At 48.8% G+C, this 19754-nt stretch overlaps 1 protein-coding gene across 4 annotated transcripts in view; it reads left to right on the forward strand.

Annotated features, from left to right (window-relative positions):
- The window catches only part of ARID1A (AT-rich interaction domain 1A), a 68570-nt gene extending 48816 nt beyond the window's left edge, over positions 1-19754 (forward strand). The window contains exons 5-20 of one of the 4 annotated variants that reach the window (XM_061148295.1): positions 2303-2543; positions 2813-2905; positions 3457-3624; positions 4321-4633; positions 5955-6100; positions 6189-6298; positions 7490-7699; positions 10339-10546; positions 11671-11803; positions 11974-12149; positions 12474-12624; positions 12711-12845; positions 12934-13030; positions 13500-14391; positions 14755-14885; positions 16664-19754. In XM_061148295.1, coding sequence (XP_061004278.1) covers positions 2303-2543; positions 2813-2905; positions 3457-3624; positions 4321-4633; positions 5955-6100; positions 6189-6298; positions 7490-7699; positions 10339-10546; positions 11671-11803; positions 11974-12149; positions 12474-12624; positions 12711-12845; positions 12934-13030; positions 13500-14391; positions 14755-14885; positions 16664-18394 — 4935 coding nt within the window. In that variant the 3' untranslated portion in view covers positions 18395-19754. The remainder of the gene's footprint in view (positions 1-2302; positions 2544-2812; positions 2906-3456; positions 3625-4320; positions 4634-5954; positions 6101-6188; positions 6299-7489; positions 7700-10338; positions 10547-11670; positions 11804-11973; positions 12150-12473; positions 12625-12710; positions 12846-12933; positions 13031-13499; positions 14392-14754; positions 14886-16663) is intronic. The other 3 variants (XM_061148297.1, XM_061148296.1, XM_061148298.1) reach the window with 3 other exon arrangements.

Below are 19754 nucleotides of genomic sequence, written 5' to 3' on the forward strand. Positions count from 1 at the left end.
CAGTTCCTCGGAAGGTCTCCAAGGATTCCACCAAATGGAATTGGGTGCCTCTATTGAAAGTGGCCAGAAGAGAGCAGAGGGGGACTTGAGTTTACTTGTACTATCTGAGCTATTTTTACCATGAAAATGTTCATGTTTTACTTGTTTAATTAAAGACAAATGTTTAAAACAAATTTTCAAGGCCATATGAAGAGTTCTTATCTTATGGCTGGACCATTGATTCTTGTTCTGTTCCAAAATATGCTGATTTTTTTTTCCTCTAAGCAAGTAGCTCTTATTACTAGAAGCTGGTGGTTTGGTGAGGAATGGAGACAGTAGGAAGGAATGCGAGGGAAGCTCATGGTCCCTAAAACAGAGCATTGGGCTGTGGTTTCTGTTATAGACCAGGGCTTAACAAGTGGCTTTCGAGGCCTTTTCTGGCTGACACAGTTGGCTCCTCTTGTCATCTTGCTGCCACTTTGGGTTTACCCTTCTTGGTTCAGAAGCCAGGTGTCCTGGGACAGCTCAGCCCTCAACGTGGAAGGAATCCTCTGTTGGGATGAACCCAAGGCTCTTTAGAACTCCAGGTGCTTTAGTCCTTTGAGAAGAAAGAGACCCTTTGGTGTTACCTGGAGGAGGGCTTCTTGAGTTCTCTTCCATGCTGGGACTAATTCTAATTGCATTTTTAAAAGCATGCTATGGTGTACTGGGTCTGCTTATAGGAAAGCTAGTATTTTCTGAAATCTCAGCTAACTCTGAGAGCTGAACACAGACACAGATGTACATCTACCTGCCTGCCTTGCCTTCAAGGCAAGCTTTATTCCCACAAAACTCAGCAGAAATACTCCCAACCTAGTGAAGTAACCAACTGGTTTGCAAAAGGTCCAACCAACCTGGACACTTGGGGAGAGCTTAACAGGTACTCTTTGATCTCCAGTGTTATTGTCTGACTCTAGGGTCAGGATCCCCTTGAACTCATCTTTACAAGGTGAGCTTCTTGTGGGAATAGGAATAGACTCAAATCAGGCCATTTTGAATTTTTTTCTTCTTCAGATGTGTCTCTTTAAGAGAACTCTTTTCTTAACCATTTGAGTCTTAGGATTTTCCCAGACCCGAGCCTGTTCCCAAAGCTTTCGTCCTTTCTTCAAGGTATAGTTAGTTCCCACCTTGGAGTTAATGTATGATGTTGAGCCTGTGGTGTTGCCAGAGAGTGAAATTGGGGCTGAGATGCATTTCCTGGGGTGAATATCTTCCTTTTTTTTTCTTTTTTGGCTGGGCCACATGGCATGCAGGATCTTGGTTCCCTGACCAGGGATCAAACCCAAGCCCCCCTTCAATGGAAGTGTGGAATCTTAACCACTGAACTGCTGGGAAAGTCCCTCTTTTTTTTTTTTTTTTTTTCTTTTTCCAAGTATTTTTTCATATTGAGGTCCTAATAGCTAACCTTGGGGTTTACTGACGTAGCGTGAACTTTTTTTTAAGAGTGAACTCTTTAGTTTAATTCAAGACACAGTCCCTAAGCACAACCCCCAAATAAACACCAAGTTCTCATTGAAACATAAAAGTAAAAAAAAAAAAAAACTTGGTTTGTTCAGTTGGCAAACATTTGTTCATCCCTGTTATTGGCCAGGTGTTAGGAACGTAGTCCCAGGCCTCCTTGGCAGTTAAGGAATTGTCTGTGTAATATATCCCTCTCTTACCTCCTAGCCCTTATGTTTTAAAGTATGGCAACTTGGAGTGAGTTCTTGGTAAATGTAGGTTATAATAATCTGATGCAGAGGGGGTCTGTGAATGTTGCCCAAGCTTGTTAACATTTTCTTATAGCTCCTGGTGCCATGCTGGCAGTGTTCTAAGTTTCCCCATTGGAAGAGAACTAAAGGCTCAAAGAGCTGCTCTCTTATGACTATAGAAGTTTGGGGCTGGGAAAGAAGATGAAAGGACTCAATCTGCTTCTGGTAGATAGACCAGGGGTCAGCAAACAATCGCTTGTGGGCTAGCTACTTGTTTTTATAAATAATATTTTGTTGGGGCACAATCACATCCATTTGTTTACGAATTGTCTGTGACTACTTTTGCACTCTGATGGCCTGAGTTGAACAGTTGTGACACGGACTATATGGGCTGCAGAGTCTAAACTATTTTGTATCTAGCCCTTAATAGAGAGTTTGCTGTATGTAAGCTCTAGTATCATGAGTACATAAATGTGTGCCGTGTATTTACTTTGGGCTGTTTAAGTAAAATGTTAATCATGTAGTAGGATTGTTGAGCAAAGAATCTTTCTGCCTCAAAATTGCTAATCCATATCCTTGTGTATATGTTCCAGGATCTGTCTGGTTCAATAGATGATCTCCCCATGGGGACAGAAGGAGCTCTGAGCCCTGGAGTGAGCACATCAGGGATTTCCAGCAGCCAAGGGGAGCAGAGTAATCCAGCTCAGTCTCCTTTCTCTCCCCACACTTCCCCTCACCTGCCTGGTATCCGAGGCCCCTCCCCGTCCCCAGTTGGCTCTCCTGCCAGTGTTGCTCAGTCTCGCTCAGGACCACTCTCGCCTGCTGCAGTGCCAGGTACCTTCAAGTGCTGGCCTTTGGGGAGAGGGAAAGAGGACTGCTGTGTCCCCCGCATGATATCAGGGAGTCCCAGGCTTCCACTGGCTGAGAGGGTCCCTTCAGCCTTTGAAGAAAGGAGGCAGGAGCCCCTTTGCCAGATCCTCCGGTGTATGTGATCCTAGGAGGTTCTTGGCCCTTCCCAGAAGCCATTTGCACTTCAAACTTAACCTGCTGACGAGGATTTCCAGGTTTAGCCATGACTGGCTTACTTCTTTCTCTCTCTGGAGCAGGCAACCAGATGCCACCTCGGCCACCCAGTGGCCAGTCGGACAGCATCATGCATCCTTCTATGAACCAATCAAGCATTGCCCAAGATCGAGGTGAGAGCCTGGGCTTCAAGGGAGAGGGGTGGAGGGCAGAGGCGGACCTTTGATCGATTATCTCTGGAGCAGCTTTTGGAGAACTTTATGACCGTGAAGCTTAAGACAGTCTCAGCAGCAGGTTGTGAAGTTAGGCTGGGCTTGGCCATCTTGGTGGCTCCAGAATTACGTTCCCCTACAGCTGTTTTTTGTTGGTCGTGTGTTTTGATGAATTACCCCTCCATTGTGCCTAATTTGGTCAGCAAATACTAAATACTCAGCATCAAATCTTTACCCTGTAAATCCTACAGCGTTTTTCAGGGATTTGGGGCAGGGGTCATTGCTTTTTTTTTTTTTCAAACCTCCATTTAGTAGAGACAGTTGGCATGCCCTGGGTTAATGACTATGTCACTTTTGAGGGTGCCTAAAAGAGCACATAATTATACAGCAAATAAGAGACTTGTTGTAAGTATTTGCTAAAGAAAATGTAGATGGTGAAGTCGTAGGATAAGGGAGAGCATTCGTTCCCATGGTGCTGAGGTAATAACTATGTGGACACTACCCACAAACAGGTTACATGCAGAGGAACCCCCAGATGCCCCAGTACAGTTCCCCCCAGCCCGGGTCAGCCTTATCTCCACGTCAGCCTTCCGGAGGACAGATGCACACAGGCATGGGCTCCTACCAGCAGAACTCCATGGGGAGCTACGGTCCCCAGGGGAGTCAGTACGGCCCACAGGGTGAGTATACTACCCAGGTAGGAGTACATGGGGGTGAGACTAGAGAAGAGTTCCTTGTTTGATATGCTGCTGTCTGGGTTTTAGGAGTAGAACTACGTTTGCCTTAAATCCACCCAGGCCAGGCCTTAAAGTAGAGCAGGACTGCCATCATGGGAAAGTCCTTGAATCTCTCTGAGCCTGTTTCATCTGTAAAATGGGATAAGGTAATTTAGCCCAAGACAGAGCACAGACACCTAGTAAGTGGTAATTATTGGTTATTAATTTTTATTTTTTAGTAAATTAGTCCCGATAGAATAGATCTTTGCTCAAAATCAGCCCTAGATGGATCTCAAGGTGAATTTCTTAGACAGAGCATGGAAGATGAGTGTGTAGAAAGGGAAGAATTCCGGGAGTTGAAGGACCTGGCTAGCAGCATAGCCAGCCTTGCCCTGTGCTGTGCTGTCTTTAAGATGAGGGGCAACTGAGGCCTGGCTTCATACACTCCTGCCACACCCTCCTTACTTTTTTTTTTAAATGGACTATGAGGTTTTGTTGTTGTTGTTTTTTTAAAGAGACATGAAATTGGTCTCTTTCCAGACCAAATATTGAATGATTCCCATTGTTTATGTCTTTAGAATTTTAGAGTTGAGTGTTATTAAGTGAGTTGCCAGTGAGTCACTAACCAGGTCTCTGTATCTTCTCTCCTTCCCCTCCTAGGAGGCTACCCCAGGCAGCCAAACTATAATGCCTTGCCCAATGCTAACTACCCCAGTGCAGGCATGGCTGGAAGCATGAACCCTATGGGTGCTGGAGGTCAGATGCATGGGCAGCCTGGCATCCCACCTTATGGCACACTCCCTCCCGGGAGGATGAGTCACGCCTCCATGGGCAACCGGCCTTATGGCCCTAACATGGCCAATATGCCACCTCAGGTTGGGTCAGGGATGTGTCCCCCTCCCGGGGGCATGAACCGGAAAACTCAAGAAACTGCTGTCGCCATGCATGTTGCTGCCAACTCTATCCAAAACAGGTAAGACCTGGGAAGTGAAGAGGGAGGGTAGCAGTGCAAGGAAAGCATTTCATCTAATTGTGAGGCGAGCATTTAATCTAATTGCAGAGTCGTTTAGATCATTGAGATACTTCTGGACCTAAACCATGTTATCTTGGTAAATAGGCATTTTATTGAGAGTGCTTTAGAAAACCGGGTTTCTTTACATTGAAAAAGACAGCAGAAGTGCTGACTTGTAAGCATCTTAGATTGGTATCATATCATATGTAAAGAAATTTATAAAGTATTCGTTACTTTGATTAGTAAAATAGGTCTTCGGAGTTTATTTCTTCTGCCAATCTAGCTTCTTGGTTTCCAAAAATATTTTTAATGATGCACATGATTTAGGTCTGTGGTGTGGGAAATGGAGGATGGTAAGGTTGCGGTTTGCCATTTCTCTTACTCTTCTGTGTGGTCCTTTGTATTTGACTCTGATGCAAAAATGCAGAAGGCTCGTGTGATTTGGTTTATGACTTCAGCATTCATCTCTTCCTTGGCCACTGGCTTCAGTGACCATGATTCTACTGTTTCTGAAGACTCTGTCTGTGTACCCCATTGCTGATGCTGACAGTTCTTAAAGTGACTCTTAACTGGGATGTTGGTGAACAAAGGTAGAATAGGGTTAAAGAGAGGTGGATTTGGTAGTACTTTAGGATGATAGAAACACAGAGTTTGCAGTAGGCCCATCAAGGAAGAATACAAAGGGGTGTTCCCTGGTGGCCTAGTGGTTGGGATTCTGGCTCTCACTGCCATGGCCCAAGTTTAATACCTGGTCAGGGAACTGCAATCCCACAAGCTGTGCAGTGTGGCCAAAAATAAATAAAATTAAGGGTTTTTTTGTTTTTTTTTTTTTTTGAGGTGTAGTTAAAAATACACAGCCGCTCCAGGTGCTATGCTGTGAGTTTGGTTGGGGTGACATGACAGCGTAATAAAACTTAGCATTTAATCTAGGCCTTTTGCCATAGTGAGGACCCTTAAATGGAAACACAGCTTGACTTTGGAGAGGCATTAAAGGGAGGCAGTATTTAAGAGACACAGTAAGACTCCATTCTTCAAGGAGTGCATCCTTTAAAATTGAGCGATGATTTCGTTTTGGGAGCTTAAACCCTCTTAGAACTTTCTGTGGGTGTTAGAAAATAAGAATATCTATGTGCATGGTTGTAGTTTGTGGGACCCATAAGACTTTCCCTTGTAAGCCTCCCTAGATGATCTTGGCTCACACAGCCCTGTTTACCTCAAGTCCTAATTTGAAAACTTAGTGTCTCTAACTCTTGTCTCTCACACTCTGCATCTTCTTCCTTAGGCCACCCGGCTACCCCAATATGAATCAAGGGGGCATAATGGGAACTGGACCTCCCTATGGACAGGGGATTAATAGTATGGCTGGCATGATCAACCCTCAGGGACCCCCATATCCCATGGGTGGAACCATGGCCAACAATTCAGCAGGTAAGTCATAAGCATTGCTCACCCCAGGGATTTCTTCCACAATGGTCTTCGTGTCACAAACCCATCCGACTTTTCTCTTCTTTTGTAGGGATGGCAGCCAGCCCAGAGATGATGGGTCTCGGGGATGTCAAGTTAACTCCAGCCTCCAAAATGAACAACAAGGCAGATGGGACACCCAAGACAGAATCGAAATCCAAGGTAATGGCTTATATCTTGACTCCTCAACTTTCTGTCCCATCCTTTCAGTGATAGGAAGGAAAAAGAAGAGAGGATGATTAGATTCCAGCCTTTTATATGACACCGACTAGATAATCTTGGCAAAGGGTGCTGTTACCTCTTCTTAACCGTGAAAGGGTCTCAGGATAATCATTCATTGAATTAGGTTTGAGTTAGCCCAAGGGGTCCTAATGTAAATAACATAGCGTTCTCATGGCTGTCTGATATGGAGGAAATGCCAGCCCGGCAGAGTAGAATTCTCTACGCTGTACTCTCTGAAGCTGTGACCCCTGTTCTTATGCACTGATAGATGACGTATGTCATGGGTGACTGGTTGTTGTCTTCCCGGACCTTACTCAGAACAGCAGGAATGGTTGGTGCCCTATGTTCTGTAAAGGGGGAGAAGAGGCGGGGGGTGGTTTGGGTCCTTGACCTCTCTCAGGTTGGTCCTGGGTGTGCTCTCTGTTGGGCTGTGTGGCATTCTGGGGACCTGCTCAGTATTTGAGTCATTTAAAATATTTCTGCCCTTCGTCATACCTCATTTTCCCTACCTTATAAAGTAGGGGAAATAACAATCATAGCTGCCACCTCTTGTGGACGTTCACCTCTGGCTTCCAGACCCTTTTAGTCATCCTCATGTCTTGGATAGTCATCCAAAGCCATTCAAGCAGAACCCTTCCTTTCTTGAGAGGAGGAAAAGTTCCTTTTCATTTTAGTCTATTGTCTCAAGGTCATATTTTGAGTTTCTTGAGTTCTCTGAAATGTCTGTAAAAGTGTGTCCAGGCTCCTAGGTAGCAGTGTGGGTGTATTAGTGACACTGATGTCAGGTGGACAAGGGTTTGACTCGCAGTCCTGCTACTGAAACACTAGGAGATCTTAGGCATGGCCTCCTTGGTGCCTGCAGCCTTACCTTTTAAGAGAAGGATAATTTGTAATACCTAATGTGTAAAGGCCTCTGGCACAGCACTCAATACCTACTCTATAGGCAGGGTTAGCTTTGTTTCTTTACAGGAAGCTCTAGCTCCCTTTTGGTTTTTGTGAAGGCAGGGCAGATGTTAGTGACCACCTCAGAATAAGAAGCTTTACTACTGCCCTAATCAAGGGGCTTCTGAGACCCCTAGCATAGGCTTTGAATCTGACCAGTTCCTATGAATCTTGACCTGCCCCTTCCAGAAATCCAGTTCTTCTACTACAACCAATGAGAAGATCACCAAGTTGTATGAGCTGGGTGGTGAGCCTGAGAGGAAGATGTGGGTGGACCGTTATCTGGCCTTCACGGAGGAGAAGGCCATGGGCATGACAAATCTGCCTGCTGTGGGTAGGAAGCCTCTGGACCTGTACCGCCTCTATGTGTCTGTGAAGGAAATTGGTGGATTGACTCAGGTGAGTGCCTGGCACTTGGCTTCCCCTGTGGTTTCAACAAGCCTTTCTGTAGGTACTCAGTGGCCTCACTGGTGCCATGCCTCCCACAGGCACATCACCCTCCCCTGCTCTCTGAGCCACATACTGACAGGCCAGGGAGCTCAGGCCTTCCAGAAGACAAGGCCACGGGAGGAGGCTGAGATCTCCATGGGTAGCGTGAAGCATTAGCCTTAACTTACATGTGCCCAGAGTCCCCCTGAGTTGCAAAACAGGGCAAGTCTATGAGCATTCTGATTCCATGGCAGGCAGTTTGGAGTATGAGACAAGGGCAAGATTCAGAGAGGGGTCTGGTTTTGAATTCTTTCTTAGCCACTTACAACCTAAGTGACTTTAATCAAGGTGTATAACCACTCCGAACCTTCATTTTTCTTATTTGTAACGTAGGGACAGTGTGTATCCTGCTAGACTGTTGAAAGCTAGGGATAATCAAACAAAACTTGGAGCAAGATTTCTGCCACGTAAATTGGTCTACAGGATGGTACAAGGGAAGCCAGAATAGTTGCTGATCCTTTCATTCTAGAAAGCTTCCAAGTGGAGATGGGACTTCAGGAGCTATTAAGTAGAAATAGTTTATGAAGGAAGAAGTAGGTGGGAAATTGTGTTTAGTTACTCTGTATGGGAGACTTAAATGAATGGATTAATCTCCACTGGAAACCCAAACTGAACACCACCCTGAGCCTTGCGCCTGCCCTGATAGCTTAAATCTTTATTTTATACTCAGCCCAGGAGTCAAACAGTTGAGGCAACACTGGCAGACAGCCCATTGTGCCTTGCAAACTTTCTTTCTATGTATGTTCTGTAGTCATCATACCAGGAGCTTGCTATTGGATCTGAATGTGCAGCTGAGCTCAGGGGGATGCATAGTGGGAAGGGGTGGACTCCAAATCTTCTAAATCAGAAGAGGAAAACAGCTGTCACCAGCAGAAGAGAAAATGATTGGAATGAAGCCAACCAACAGTCAGTTATGAATTCCTTCTCCCTCAGGCTTTATTCCCCTCCCTCACAAAAGGAAAACAAAATAAAACAAGACACGTGCACACTGCCACATAGCCAGCGTGGGAAGCAGAGCCCCAGCAGGCCTCTGAGGTGACCCAGGTTCAGTACTGCCATTCTCCCTGGTGTTGAGCTCTCATAGTCAGGGCACTCCTGCCTGTAGAGAAAAGGGGCGTTGGGTTAGGTTTGGCATACTTTTTGATTGCATGGGCTTCTGGATTCACCGGACCGAAAGTGAGGTATCGAGGGAATCCCAAAGCCCAGGGTTCTGTCTTCCAGTTTCCAAAAGGTTTGCCAGCCTTTTAGATGCTGTGATGTGATTGAACTCTAAAGACAGTTCAGAGAAGATAGAGTGCTGTTATGAGTTAGTTTGTGAAGGCTTCAAGAAGGCAAAAGATGAGTCCTCAGCTCTTCTGAAGGATTGATAGGGTCTGGGTCAAGGGAGGAGCTGTTCCAGTTGACTGGCCCTGATAGCATGAAGATGGGAAAGGGTCTGGAATATACCCTACCAATGCCACCTCCAGCCTTCCAAGTCTCAACTCAGACATTGCCTGCTCTAGGAAGTGTTCCTGGTCATCTCCCCTCCATCTAGACTGTTCCTTTCTTTGCTTCCTTATCACTCTTGTCTCTGGTGTCACAGGTACCAGATCAGCAGGTGTCAAAACATTTTGAACTCCCTGTGGATTGGGACTGGAAAGTCGGTGTTTGTAGCCCTTGAGAGACAGGCTTATTACATGGTGGATGAATAAACATAAGAATACCTCAAGGGGGATTCCCTGGTGGTCCAGTGGTTAGACGCTGCCACTGCAGGGGACGCGGGATCGTGCCCTGGTTGGGGAACTAAGATCCTGCATGTTGTGCAACTCAGCCAAAAAACAATTACATGAAGAAGGAATCCTGCCTGGCTAAAGCAGACAGACTAATTGTAGGGATGGGAGACAGTGTGTTCTGGAGCTGAGGAAAGGAAGCAGAGCTCTGGACTGGTCTCTGGGAAGGTAAAAGGAAGTCACGGGGCCTGAAGCACCTCCTGGACAGTCAGGACAGCGACGGCTGAGGGCAAGGGGCTTGTAGTCATACCTCACTGAGATGCGGGAGCAGGGACACAAGAATGTCAAATTTGCAAGAAGGCCTACACTGAGAGAGAAAAAAATCATATGAAAACCCCCAGTTTGACAAAGTAAGTCAGGCAGGGTGGTTGTTGATATTGCCACACACATCTCCATTTTATAAAATGTTAGTGTTTATCAGTGAATGTAAAATATGATTTGGATCTGATGGTGCTTTGCACATCATTTTTCAGCAGTACACTTGTGTAACGCAAAGCCCATACCTTCTGAATTCTGATCTCTCTAATAGTGATGTAAAGTTCACCCTATTTAGAATAAGCGCTGTCTGACAGTTGCAGTGATCTGTGGATAAAACCTGCTGAGGGTAGAGGGATTAATGTTGGCTGTGTACTATCCACCAAGCAGGGTTAACTTCTGTGGTTAACTGAGAACTGTGATTTCACAAGATGAGTACCTGGTCGGTCGCCTGACGGGGTTCAGGGTATGTGGGCAGGAAGGCCAGATGGAAGATGCACCCCGACTCTTCTGGTTGTTGTACAGGTCAACAAGAACAAGAAGTGGCGGGAACTTGCGACCAACCTCAATGTCGGCACCTCAAGCAGTGCTGCCAGCTCCTTGAAAAAGCAGTACATCCAGTGTCTCTATGCCTTTGAGTGCAAGATCGAACGGGGAGAAGACCCTCCCCCAGACATCTTTGCAGCTGCTGATTCCAAGAAGTCCCAGCCCAAGATCCAGCCTCCCTCGCCTGGTAAGGATGGGGTGAGCAGCCTCACCAAGGCTCCTCCTGCAGGGGTAGCATTCCAGGACCCAGGCTCCTCATTCAGCAGTGGCCGCCACCGGGGATGTGTGCTCTGTCCTGTCCTACCACAGAGTGTAACAGGTTGGCAGGCTGAAGAGCAGGCAGTGGTGACTCCCTTGGGAGGTAGTTTGCAGCAACCCTAAGTTTAAATTTTTATTGTGTACCTGGCGCCTTGCCAAATGTTTGTAAACTAGTAAGTGGGAGGGACACTGAACAAGTCGGGAAATCTGACAAATAGCAGTGAGGCAGGCCATCTGGGAGCCTTGGCCCACTGATGTCAGTGCCTTAGAATGCAGCTCAGACTAGAGCCCTGAATTCCCCAGGGAGCTGTGGTGGCAGTGAATGGGAAGGAGGGGGTGGGGTGGGAATATGAATGGAGCGCCTCTGCCCACCCTCCTTTCTGAGAGGAGGATGGGGCCTGGACAGGCATGGTGAGGGAGGAAGGCCAGGGCTCCTAGAAGGTGGGTGTGAACACATGTGCCCTGGGGTTGACCTCGGAGGGTGTAAGCTGTGCCTGAGATGACTCATCAGCTGGGGAGGCCCAAGCCTCGGGGTATCTGTTGCTGAGAATGGTAACTAATGGAAGCGTTAATTACTGGTACTTGCGTGCTCATCAGCTTCAGGGAACATTCAAACTGCTGGTGACATTGGGTTAGATGTTTGAGAATAGGAGTTCCTGGGTTCCTACAGTGCTCTGCAGGTTTGGGGTAAGAGGGAACCTCGCCACCCAGCTTTCCAGGGCCTCTAACTGGGAGCTTGTGTACCAGCATTACAAGGTATGATAGGTTAGACAGGGTCCTTGGGGAAGTAAAGAAAAGGAGTTGGGAATCTTGACAGAGACTCACGTCATCACCAGCATGCTAATGGTCTCTAAACCTGAACAGCAGTGAGAAGCGATGGAGCCCTCAAATTCCCTTCTTTATTACTGGCCTTGCAGATCTCCTGCTGAGAAGGGTGATTTAGGTTTTAAAGAACCCTAGTTCTAGCCTTTTTAGTGTTCCTCTTCAAAGAGATCCTAGGGCATTTGTGTTTCTGTGAGAGTTTTCCTGCTCATCCTGTATCACTGTCCACAGCAGGATCAGGGTCGATGCAGGGGCCACAGACACCTCAGTCAACCAGCAGCTCCATGGCAGAAGGAGGAGACCTGAAGCCACCAACTCCAGCATCCACACCACACAGCCAGATCCCCCCCTTGCCAGGCATGAGGTAAGGCCAGGAGCAGGGCCAGGCGGCCTGGGGGATCCTGGACAGAGTACATGAGCTCCTGTGTAGCCCAGGGTGTGTTCCTGCTCTGTCCAGCCAGTGACCCCCAAGTGCCTTGCATTATTGGAGGAATTGCTTTATTTAGGGTTTAATTGGCTCCCTTCACTCTTGAGTAGGAGCAATTCGGTCGGGATCCAGGATGCCTTTCCTGATGGAAGTGACCCCACATTCCAGAAGCGGAATTCCATGACTCCAAACCCTGGGTACCAGCCCAGTATGAATACCTCCGACATGATGGGGCGCATGTCCTACGAGCCAAATAAGGATCCTTACGGCAGCATGAGGAAAGGTGACTGACTGCTGTCGGCCTTCTGTCATTGAGGACAGGGCCAGGGCATGGGGGCATTTGAGTAGTTTAAGGTTCTTGTTGCTCGTCACGCCATCCCCTTCATCCTCCTTTCTTGTCGTCTTCTCCCTGGGCTCACGCATCATCCTTAACAAGTACATGTTCTTTGCCGGTTGGGGCCTTTCTAGATCTCTGTTTCAAACCGGTCAGGAAAAGTTGGAACAGACCTGAACTCTGAAGCGGGTCTGGGCCTTTGGGGCAGGCGAGGTAGAGGTTGCCCGGCCTGCTGACCCACCAGTTACTCACTGCCTCCCCTTTTGCTCTCAGCTCCGGGGAGCGATCCCTTCATGTCCTCAGGTCAGGGCCCCAACGGCGGGATGGGGGACCCCTACAGTCGAGCTGCCGGCCCTGGGCTGGGAAATGTGGCAATGGGACCGCGACAGCACTATCCCTATGGAGGTCCTTATGACAGAGTGAGGTAAGCACGTCCCCCCGCCCCCACCCTGTCCCACCCCAACACCCCACAGCTATCATGGACCAACCTGCTCTTCCGATTTTGTTTAGGACGGAGCCTGGCTTAGGACCCGAGGGAAACATGGGCACTGGGGCCCCGCAGCCGAATCTCATGCCTTCCAACCCAGACTCGGGGATGTATTCTCCCAGCCGTTACCCGCCACAGCAGCAGCAGCAGCAGCAACGGTAAGTAAAGCCTGGTCTGTAAGTAAAGCTGCTGTGGCTCAGGCTTCCCCACTCCCACCCTGATTGTCCGCTTCTCTCCTGCCCACAGACATGATTCCTATGGCAATCAGTTCTCCGCTCAAGGCACCCCTTCCGGCAGCCCCTTCCCCAGCCAGCAGACCACAATGTATCAGCAGCAGCAGCAGGTGAGGAGGGCAGTGGGTGGGCTGATCCACAGGTTCCCCCCCAGAGCCAGTTAGCAGGCCGAGTTGAGAAGTCCCTTCAAATTCCTTGGCGTTCTTCTCCCACCCCAACAGCCAGTTTTGTGTGAAGAGTCGAGCCTTCAGTCTCTTCTGCCTTGTTTGGGGTCTAGGCCCATCTCCAGTGCTCCACGAGGGTTAGGGTATTTTGTATTTTGATTTTTGAACTTTTCTACATTTTTCTGCTTAGAGCAAGGGAGAACCAGAGGGAATAGAGAATGATTCTTGCTTTCAGAAGGAGCTTCAAAAGATAACTCGTAAAGGTGGCTCCTTTGTTCCCGTGGAGTCTGTGTCCTCTCTCCTAGAGGGGCAGAAGTAAGCCCAGCACGTGTCTGGTGTTGCATCTTGGCAGCTGTGGTCTTGCGTCCCTGAGTGCAGAGTGTTAACTTTCTCTCTGCTTCTGTCCCCGTCTTAGAATTACAAGCGGCCGATGGATGGCACCTACGGCCCTCCTGCCAAGCGGCACGAAGGGGAGATGTACAGCGTGCCGTACAGCGCGGGGCAGGGGCAGCCCCAGCAGCAGCAGCTGCCCCCCGCCCAGCCCCCGCCTGCCAACCAGCAGCAAGCTGCGCAGCCTCCCCCTCAGCAGGACATGTACAACCAGTACGGCAACGCCTATCCTGCCACTGCCGCCGCTGCTACTGAGCGCCGACCAGCAGGCGGCCCCCAGAACCAGTTTCCATTCCAGTTTGGCCGGGACCGTGTCTCAGCACCCCCTGGCTCCAATACCCAGCAGAACATGCCACCACAGATGATGGGCGGCCCCATACAGGCATCGGCTGAGGTTGCCCAGCAAGGCACCATGTGGCAGGGGCGCAATGACATGACCTACAACTACGCCAACAGGCAGAGCACGGGCTCGGCCCCGCAAGGCCCCGCCTATCATGGCGTGAACCGAACAGATGAAATGCTGCACACGGATCAGAGGGCCAACCATGAAGGCCCGTGGCCTTCCCATGGCACACGCCAGCCCCCCTATGGTCCTTCTGCCCCCGTGCCCCCTATGACAAGGCCCCCTCCAGCCAACTACCAGCCCCCACCAAGCATGCAGAATCACATTCCTCAGGTATCCAGCCCCGCTCCCCTGCCCCGGCCAATGGAGAACCGCACCTCTCCAAGCAAGTCTCCATTCCTGCACTCTGGGATGAAGATGCAGAAGGCAGGGCCCCCAGTACCCGCCTCGCACATAGCACCTGCTCCTGTGCAGCCCCCTATGATTCGGCGGGACATCACCTTCCCACCTGGCTCTGTTGAAGCCACGCAGCCTGTGTTGAAGCAGAGGCGGCGGCTCACAATGAAAGACATTGGTAAGGAGACCTCCTTGATTGGGTTGCTTAATCTGCCTCTTTACATCTGGTTCAGTGTTCTCTCTCCATCCTGATGTTCTGGATGAGTTAAAATCTGATCCAGTGTTGACTAAAATAGAGCCAAAGAACTTTGAGTAAGGAAGAAATCAGCCGGTGTCAGGCTTTACTAAAGGAATTGCCATGCAGTGATGTCCTAAGCGAGCCTAGAAGCCATGAGGGGCAGATGTGTGTCCTCTCCCAGATGGGAAGTGCCTCTCACCATGTGTTCTCTTCAGAGTAGCCTGACTAATGAGCCAGCTCTGGGGTGGGGGGCCTCCTGCCAACCTGGGCATGGTGGATGGACGACGTGGAGGTTTATTTCAGGAACCCCGGAGGCATGGCGGGTAATGATGTCCCTCAAGTCTGGGCTGCTGGCAGAGAGCACGTGGGCGTTAGACACCATTAACATCCTGCTGTACGATGACAACAGCATCATGACTTTCAACCTCAGTCAGGTGAGTCCAGGCGCTGGGGGAGACCGGGAGGGCCTGGGGTCCTCTTAAAGGAGACGGAGCTAAGTGACCAGGGAATTACGCCCTCCCTGGCCAATGGTCTCCCTTATTTCACTTGTTCTTTTGTTATTTTCTATGCCGATACTTTGCCACTGGCTATAGGCCTGATAATTCGTGTTAGTCAATCAGGACTGACTTCAAAGGGAGTTTGGGAGAAGATTCTTGGTATTGGTAAGAAGGGCAGATTCTGCTGATGTCAATGAGGACACCATGTTTTCTAGACCAAAGAGAACCTGGGGTCTCTATCCATGAACCTGTGGTCTCTGTCCGTGAGCAGAGCTGTTTCTTTATTTTCACTTTCTTTCTTCACCCACTCTGAATAGTTGAAGTCTTTATTGACAACCATTTTTCCTAAGATGTAGAATGGAAAGTGTGAAGAGGTGTACATTGTGGGGCAGCAGGGGAGGTTAACACAGAGGTGGCTTTCCAAATTCCAAACCTTCTGTCCACAGACATGTAGCTGGAGTTTTCTCAGCTAGGAAGAGGTTCTTCTGCACCACCCTACTCTTTGTTTTGATCATCCTCGGTACCTTCCAGCCCTTCCATCAAGGAATTGACTAGCGGGGCAGTGTTAACTAATAGTTGCATTTACCGGGCCCTCGCTTCGTGCGAGGTCCTTCAGCGGGGCAGTGTTACCGATAGTTGCGTTTACCGGGCCCTCGCTTCGTGCTTCCTTTTGTGTCATCCTCCTGTGGCCATCTGAGCAGATGTGGCTGCTTAGAGATGAGTAAATAGGCTCAGAGTCTTATTTTTGCCCAGGTTCACACAGCTGTTAGCAGTCTTTCTGAATCCAAAGCCTGCTTCCCATGAGAAAGAAAGGAACAAATATTGATTGAGCAATTTCCATAAGCCAGGCACTTGACATACTCCATTTAGACCTCAGAACAACTCTATGAAATTTAGGAATTTGCATCATTTTCAGTGGAAAGATAGGAAAGCTACAGCTCAGAATTTTAAATCACGCAGATAGTTCCTGGAAAAGCCAGAATTCAAACCTGGATCCTTCTTTAAGTCTAAAGCCCTATTTTTTCCTTTTGGTTATACTCTTCAGCCAGAGATTAATCTGACTGGATTAATGTTTTCTGCTAGGCGTAGGAAATAGTCTGTACAGGATCTAAGCTGTAAAGTTGTACCAGCTTGGGAGCAGTGTTTAGAGAGCGTAAGCCTCATCCCATTTACTGTGTTATGTGATGCACAGAGGTCCAGCCTCCTGGAAAGTTAGGGAGCTTGGGGAACAGAGTAGACGAACACCTGTCCAGCCTGCCTTGTGCTGGAAGGCATCATCCCAGCATGCCTAGCCTTGGGCTCCACTTCAGTGGAATGTAGAGAGTGTCCTCCTAGAGGGACAATGGCAGTGACCAACGGATAGGAAACTGAGCCTGGTGAAGAAAAGCAGAAATCGGTTGAGAAAGGTGAGGTGGAGCAGTGGGTGGCCCTGGTAGGTGCAGAGTTGCTGGTCAGTATGTCCATCTGCAGAGGCAGGCTTCTGTGAAGACTGGGCTGAAGGAAGAACTTTGTGCTAGGCAGAGGAGAATTTAAACAACTTGCTTTGTGAACAGCCTTTGGGAAAGGAGAACCCTGACTCTCCCAGTGATACAGATGTGTTATCTGGAAGGGAAGAAGGGAGGTTAGGTAGAAGACCTTGGCAGGCCTCTCAAGTCAAGGATTCTCTTCTTAGCCACTTTTCTCCCTTAATTTAGTTCCTGTTCTTTCTCTTTTAGCTCCCAGGGCTGCTCGAACTCCTTGTGGAATATTTCCGACGTTGCCTGATAGAGATCTTTGGCATTTTAAAGGAGTATGAGGTGGGTGACCCAGGACAGAGAACACTATTGGACCCTGGGAGATTCAGCAAAGCGTCTAGTCCAGCCCCTGTGGAGGGGGAGGAGGAGGAAGACCTTCTAGATCCCAAACTAGAGGAGGAAGAAGAGGAGGAAGTAATTGAAAATGATGAGGAGATGGCCTTTTCGGGCAAGGACAAAGCAGCCTCAGAGAATAGTGAGGAGAAACTGATTAGTAAGTTTGACAAGCTTCCAGTAAAGATCGTGCAGAAGAATGACCCGTTTGTGGTGGACTGCTCAGATAAGCTTGGGCGCGTGCAGGAGTTTGACAGCGGCCTGCTGCACTGGCGGATTGGTGGGGGCGACACCACTGAGCATATCCAGACCCACTTTGAGAGCAAGGCAGAGCTGCTGCCTTCCCGGCCTCATGTGCCCTGCCCACCAGCCCCTCGGAAGTATGTCACAGCGGTAGAGGGAACACCAGGGACAACAGAGCAGGAGGGCCCCCCGCCTGATGGCCCTCCAGAAAAACGGATCACGGCCACTATGGATGACATGTTGTCCACGAGGTCTAGCACACTGACCGAGGAGGGAGCTAAGAGTGTAGAGGCCGCCAAGGAAAGCAGCAAGTTTCCATTCGGCATCAGCCCAGCGCAGAGCCATCGGAACATTAAGATCCTAGAGGATGAACCCCACAGTAAAGATGAGACCCCACTGTGTACCCTTCTGGACTGGCAGGATTCCCTTGCCAAACGCTGCATCTGTGTCTCTAACACCATCCGAAGCCTGTCGTTTGTGCCAGGCAACGACTTTGAGATGTCCAAACACCCGGGGCTGCTGCTGATCCTGGGCAAGCTGATCCTTCTGCACCACAAGCACCCAGAACGGAAGCAGGCACCACTAACTTATGAGAAGGAGGAGGAGCAGGACCAAGGGGTGAGCTGCAACAAAGTGGAGTGGTGGTGGGACTGCTTGGAGATGCTTCGGGAAAACACCTTGGTCACGCTTGCCAACATCTCGGGGCAGTTGGACCTCTCCCCGTACCCCGAGAGCATTTGCCTGCCTGTCCTGGACGGACTCCTGCACTGGGCAGTCTGCCCTTCAGCTGAAGCCCAGGACCCCTTCTCCACCCTGGGCCCCAACGCCGTCCTCTCCCCCCAGAGACTGGTCTTGGAAACCCTCAGCAAACTCAGCATCCAGGACAACAATGTGGACCTGATCCTGGCCACGCCCCCCTTCAGCCGCCTGGAGAAGTTGTATAGCACCATGGTGCGCTTCCTCAGTGACCGAAAGAACCCCGTGTGCCGGGAGATGGCTGTAGTACTGCTGGCCAACCTGGCACAGGGCGACAGCCTGGCAGCCCGCGCCATCGCAGTGCAGAAGGGCAGCATCGGCAACCTCCTGGGCTTCCTGGAGGACAGCCTTGCTGCCACCCAGTTCCAGCAGAGCCAGGCCAGCCTGCTCCACATGCAGAACCCGCCCTTTGAGCCAACTAGTGTGGACATGATGCGACGGGCTGCCCGTGCGCTGCTGGCCCTGGCCAAGGTGGACGAGAACCACTCGGAGTTCACGCTGTACGAGTCACGGCTGTTGGACATCTCGGTGTCACCGCTGATGAACTCGTTGGTTTCACAAGTCATTTGTGATGTACTGTTTTTGATTGGCCAGTCATGACAGCCGTGGGACACCTCCCTCCCCGTGTGTGTGTGCGTGTGTGGAGAACTTAGAAACTGACTGTTGCCCTTTATTTATGCAAAACCACCTCAGAATCCAGTTTACCCTGTGCTGTCCAGCTTCTCCCCGGGAAACGAAGTCTCCCCTGTTTCCTCTTTCCTCCCCCTTCTCGCCCCTTCTTCACCCTCACCTTTCTGTTCCCTGTCCTCACTTTACTCCCCTCAGGACCCTGCCCTATTTGAAAAGACAAAGCTCTGCCTACATAGAAGACTTTTTTTATTTTAACCAAAGTTACTGTCGTTTACAGTGAGTTTGGGGAAAAAAATAAAATAAAATAAAAATGGCTTTCCCGGTCCTTGCATCAAGGGGAGGCCGCATTTCATAACTGTTTTTAATGGTTAAAAAAAAAAAAAAAGGAAAAAAAGTACAAAAAAAACCCCTGAAGGACAAAAAAGGTGACTGCTGAACTGTGTGTGGTTTATTGCTGTACATTCACAATCTTGCAGGAACCGAGAAGGTGGCAGTTGTGGACAGACCCTGTCCGCTGGAGAGGCCTGTGCAGTAGCGTGTAGACCCTTCATGTACTGTACTGTACCCCTGATACTGTAAACATACTGTAATAATAACGTCTCACACGGAAACAAGAGAAACGCTGGGTCAGCAGCAAGCTGTAGTTTTTAAAAATGTTTTTAGTTAAACGTTGAGGAGAAAAAAAAAAAAAAAAAGGCTTTTCCCCCAAAGTATCATGTGTGAACCTACAACACCCTGACCTCTTTCTCTCCTCCTTGATTGTATGAATAACCCTGAGATCACCTCTTAGAACTGGTTTTAACCTTTAGCTGCAGCGGCCGCGCTGCCACGTGTGTATATATATGATGTTGTACATTGCACATACCCTCGGATCCCCACAGTTTGGTCCCCCGCCCAGGTACCCCTTTATAGTATGACGAGTTAACGAGTTGGTGACCTGCACAAAGCGAGACACAGCTATTTAATCTCTTGCCAGACATCGCCCCTCTTGGTGCGATGCTGTACAGGTCTCTGTAAAAAGTCCTTGCTGTCTCAGCAGCCAATCAACTTATAGTTTATTTTTTCTGGGTTTTTGTTTTTGTTTTTGTTTTCTTTCTAATCGAGGTGTGAAAAAGTTCTAGGTTCAGTTGAAGTTCCTGATGAAGAAACACAATTGAGATTTTTTCAGTGATAAAATCTGCATATTTGTATTTCAAACAATGTAGCTAAAACTTGATGTAAATTCCTCCTTTTTTCCTTTTTTGGCTTAATGAATATCATTTATTCAGTATGAAATCTTTATACTATATGTTCCACGTGTTAAGAATAAATGTACATTAAATCTTGGTAA

This window comes from Dama dama, chromosome 8 (assembly GCF_033118175.1).
Source record: "Dama dama isolate Ldn47 chromosome 8, ASM3311817v1, whole genome shotgun sequence".
NCBI classification, from domain to species: Eukaryota; Metazoa; Chordata; class Mammalia; order Artiodactyla; family Cervidae; genus Dama; species Dama dama.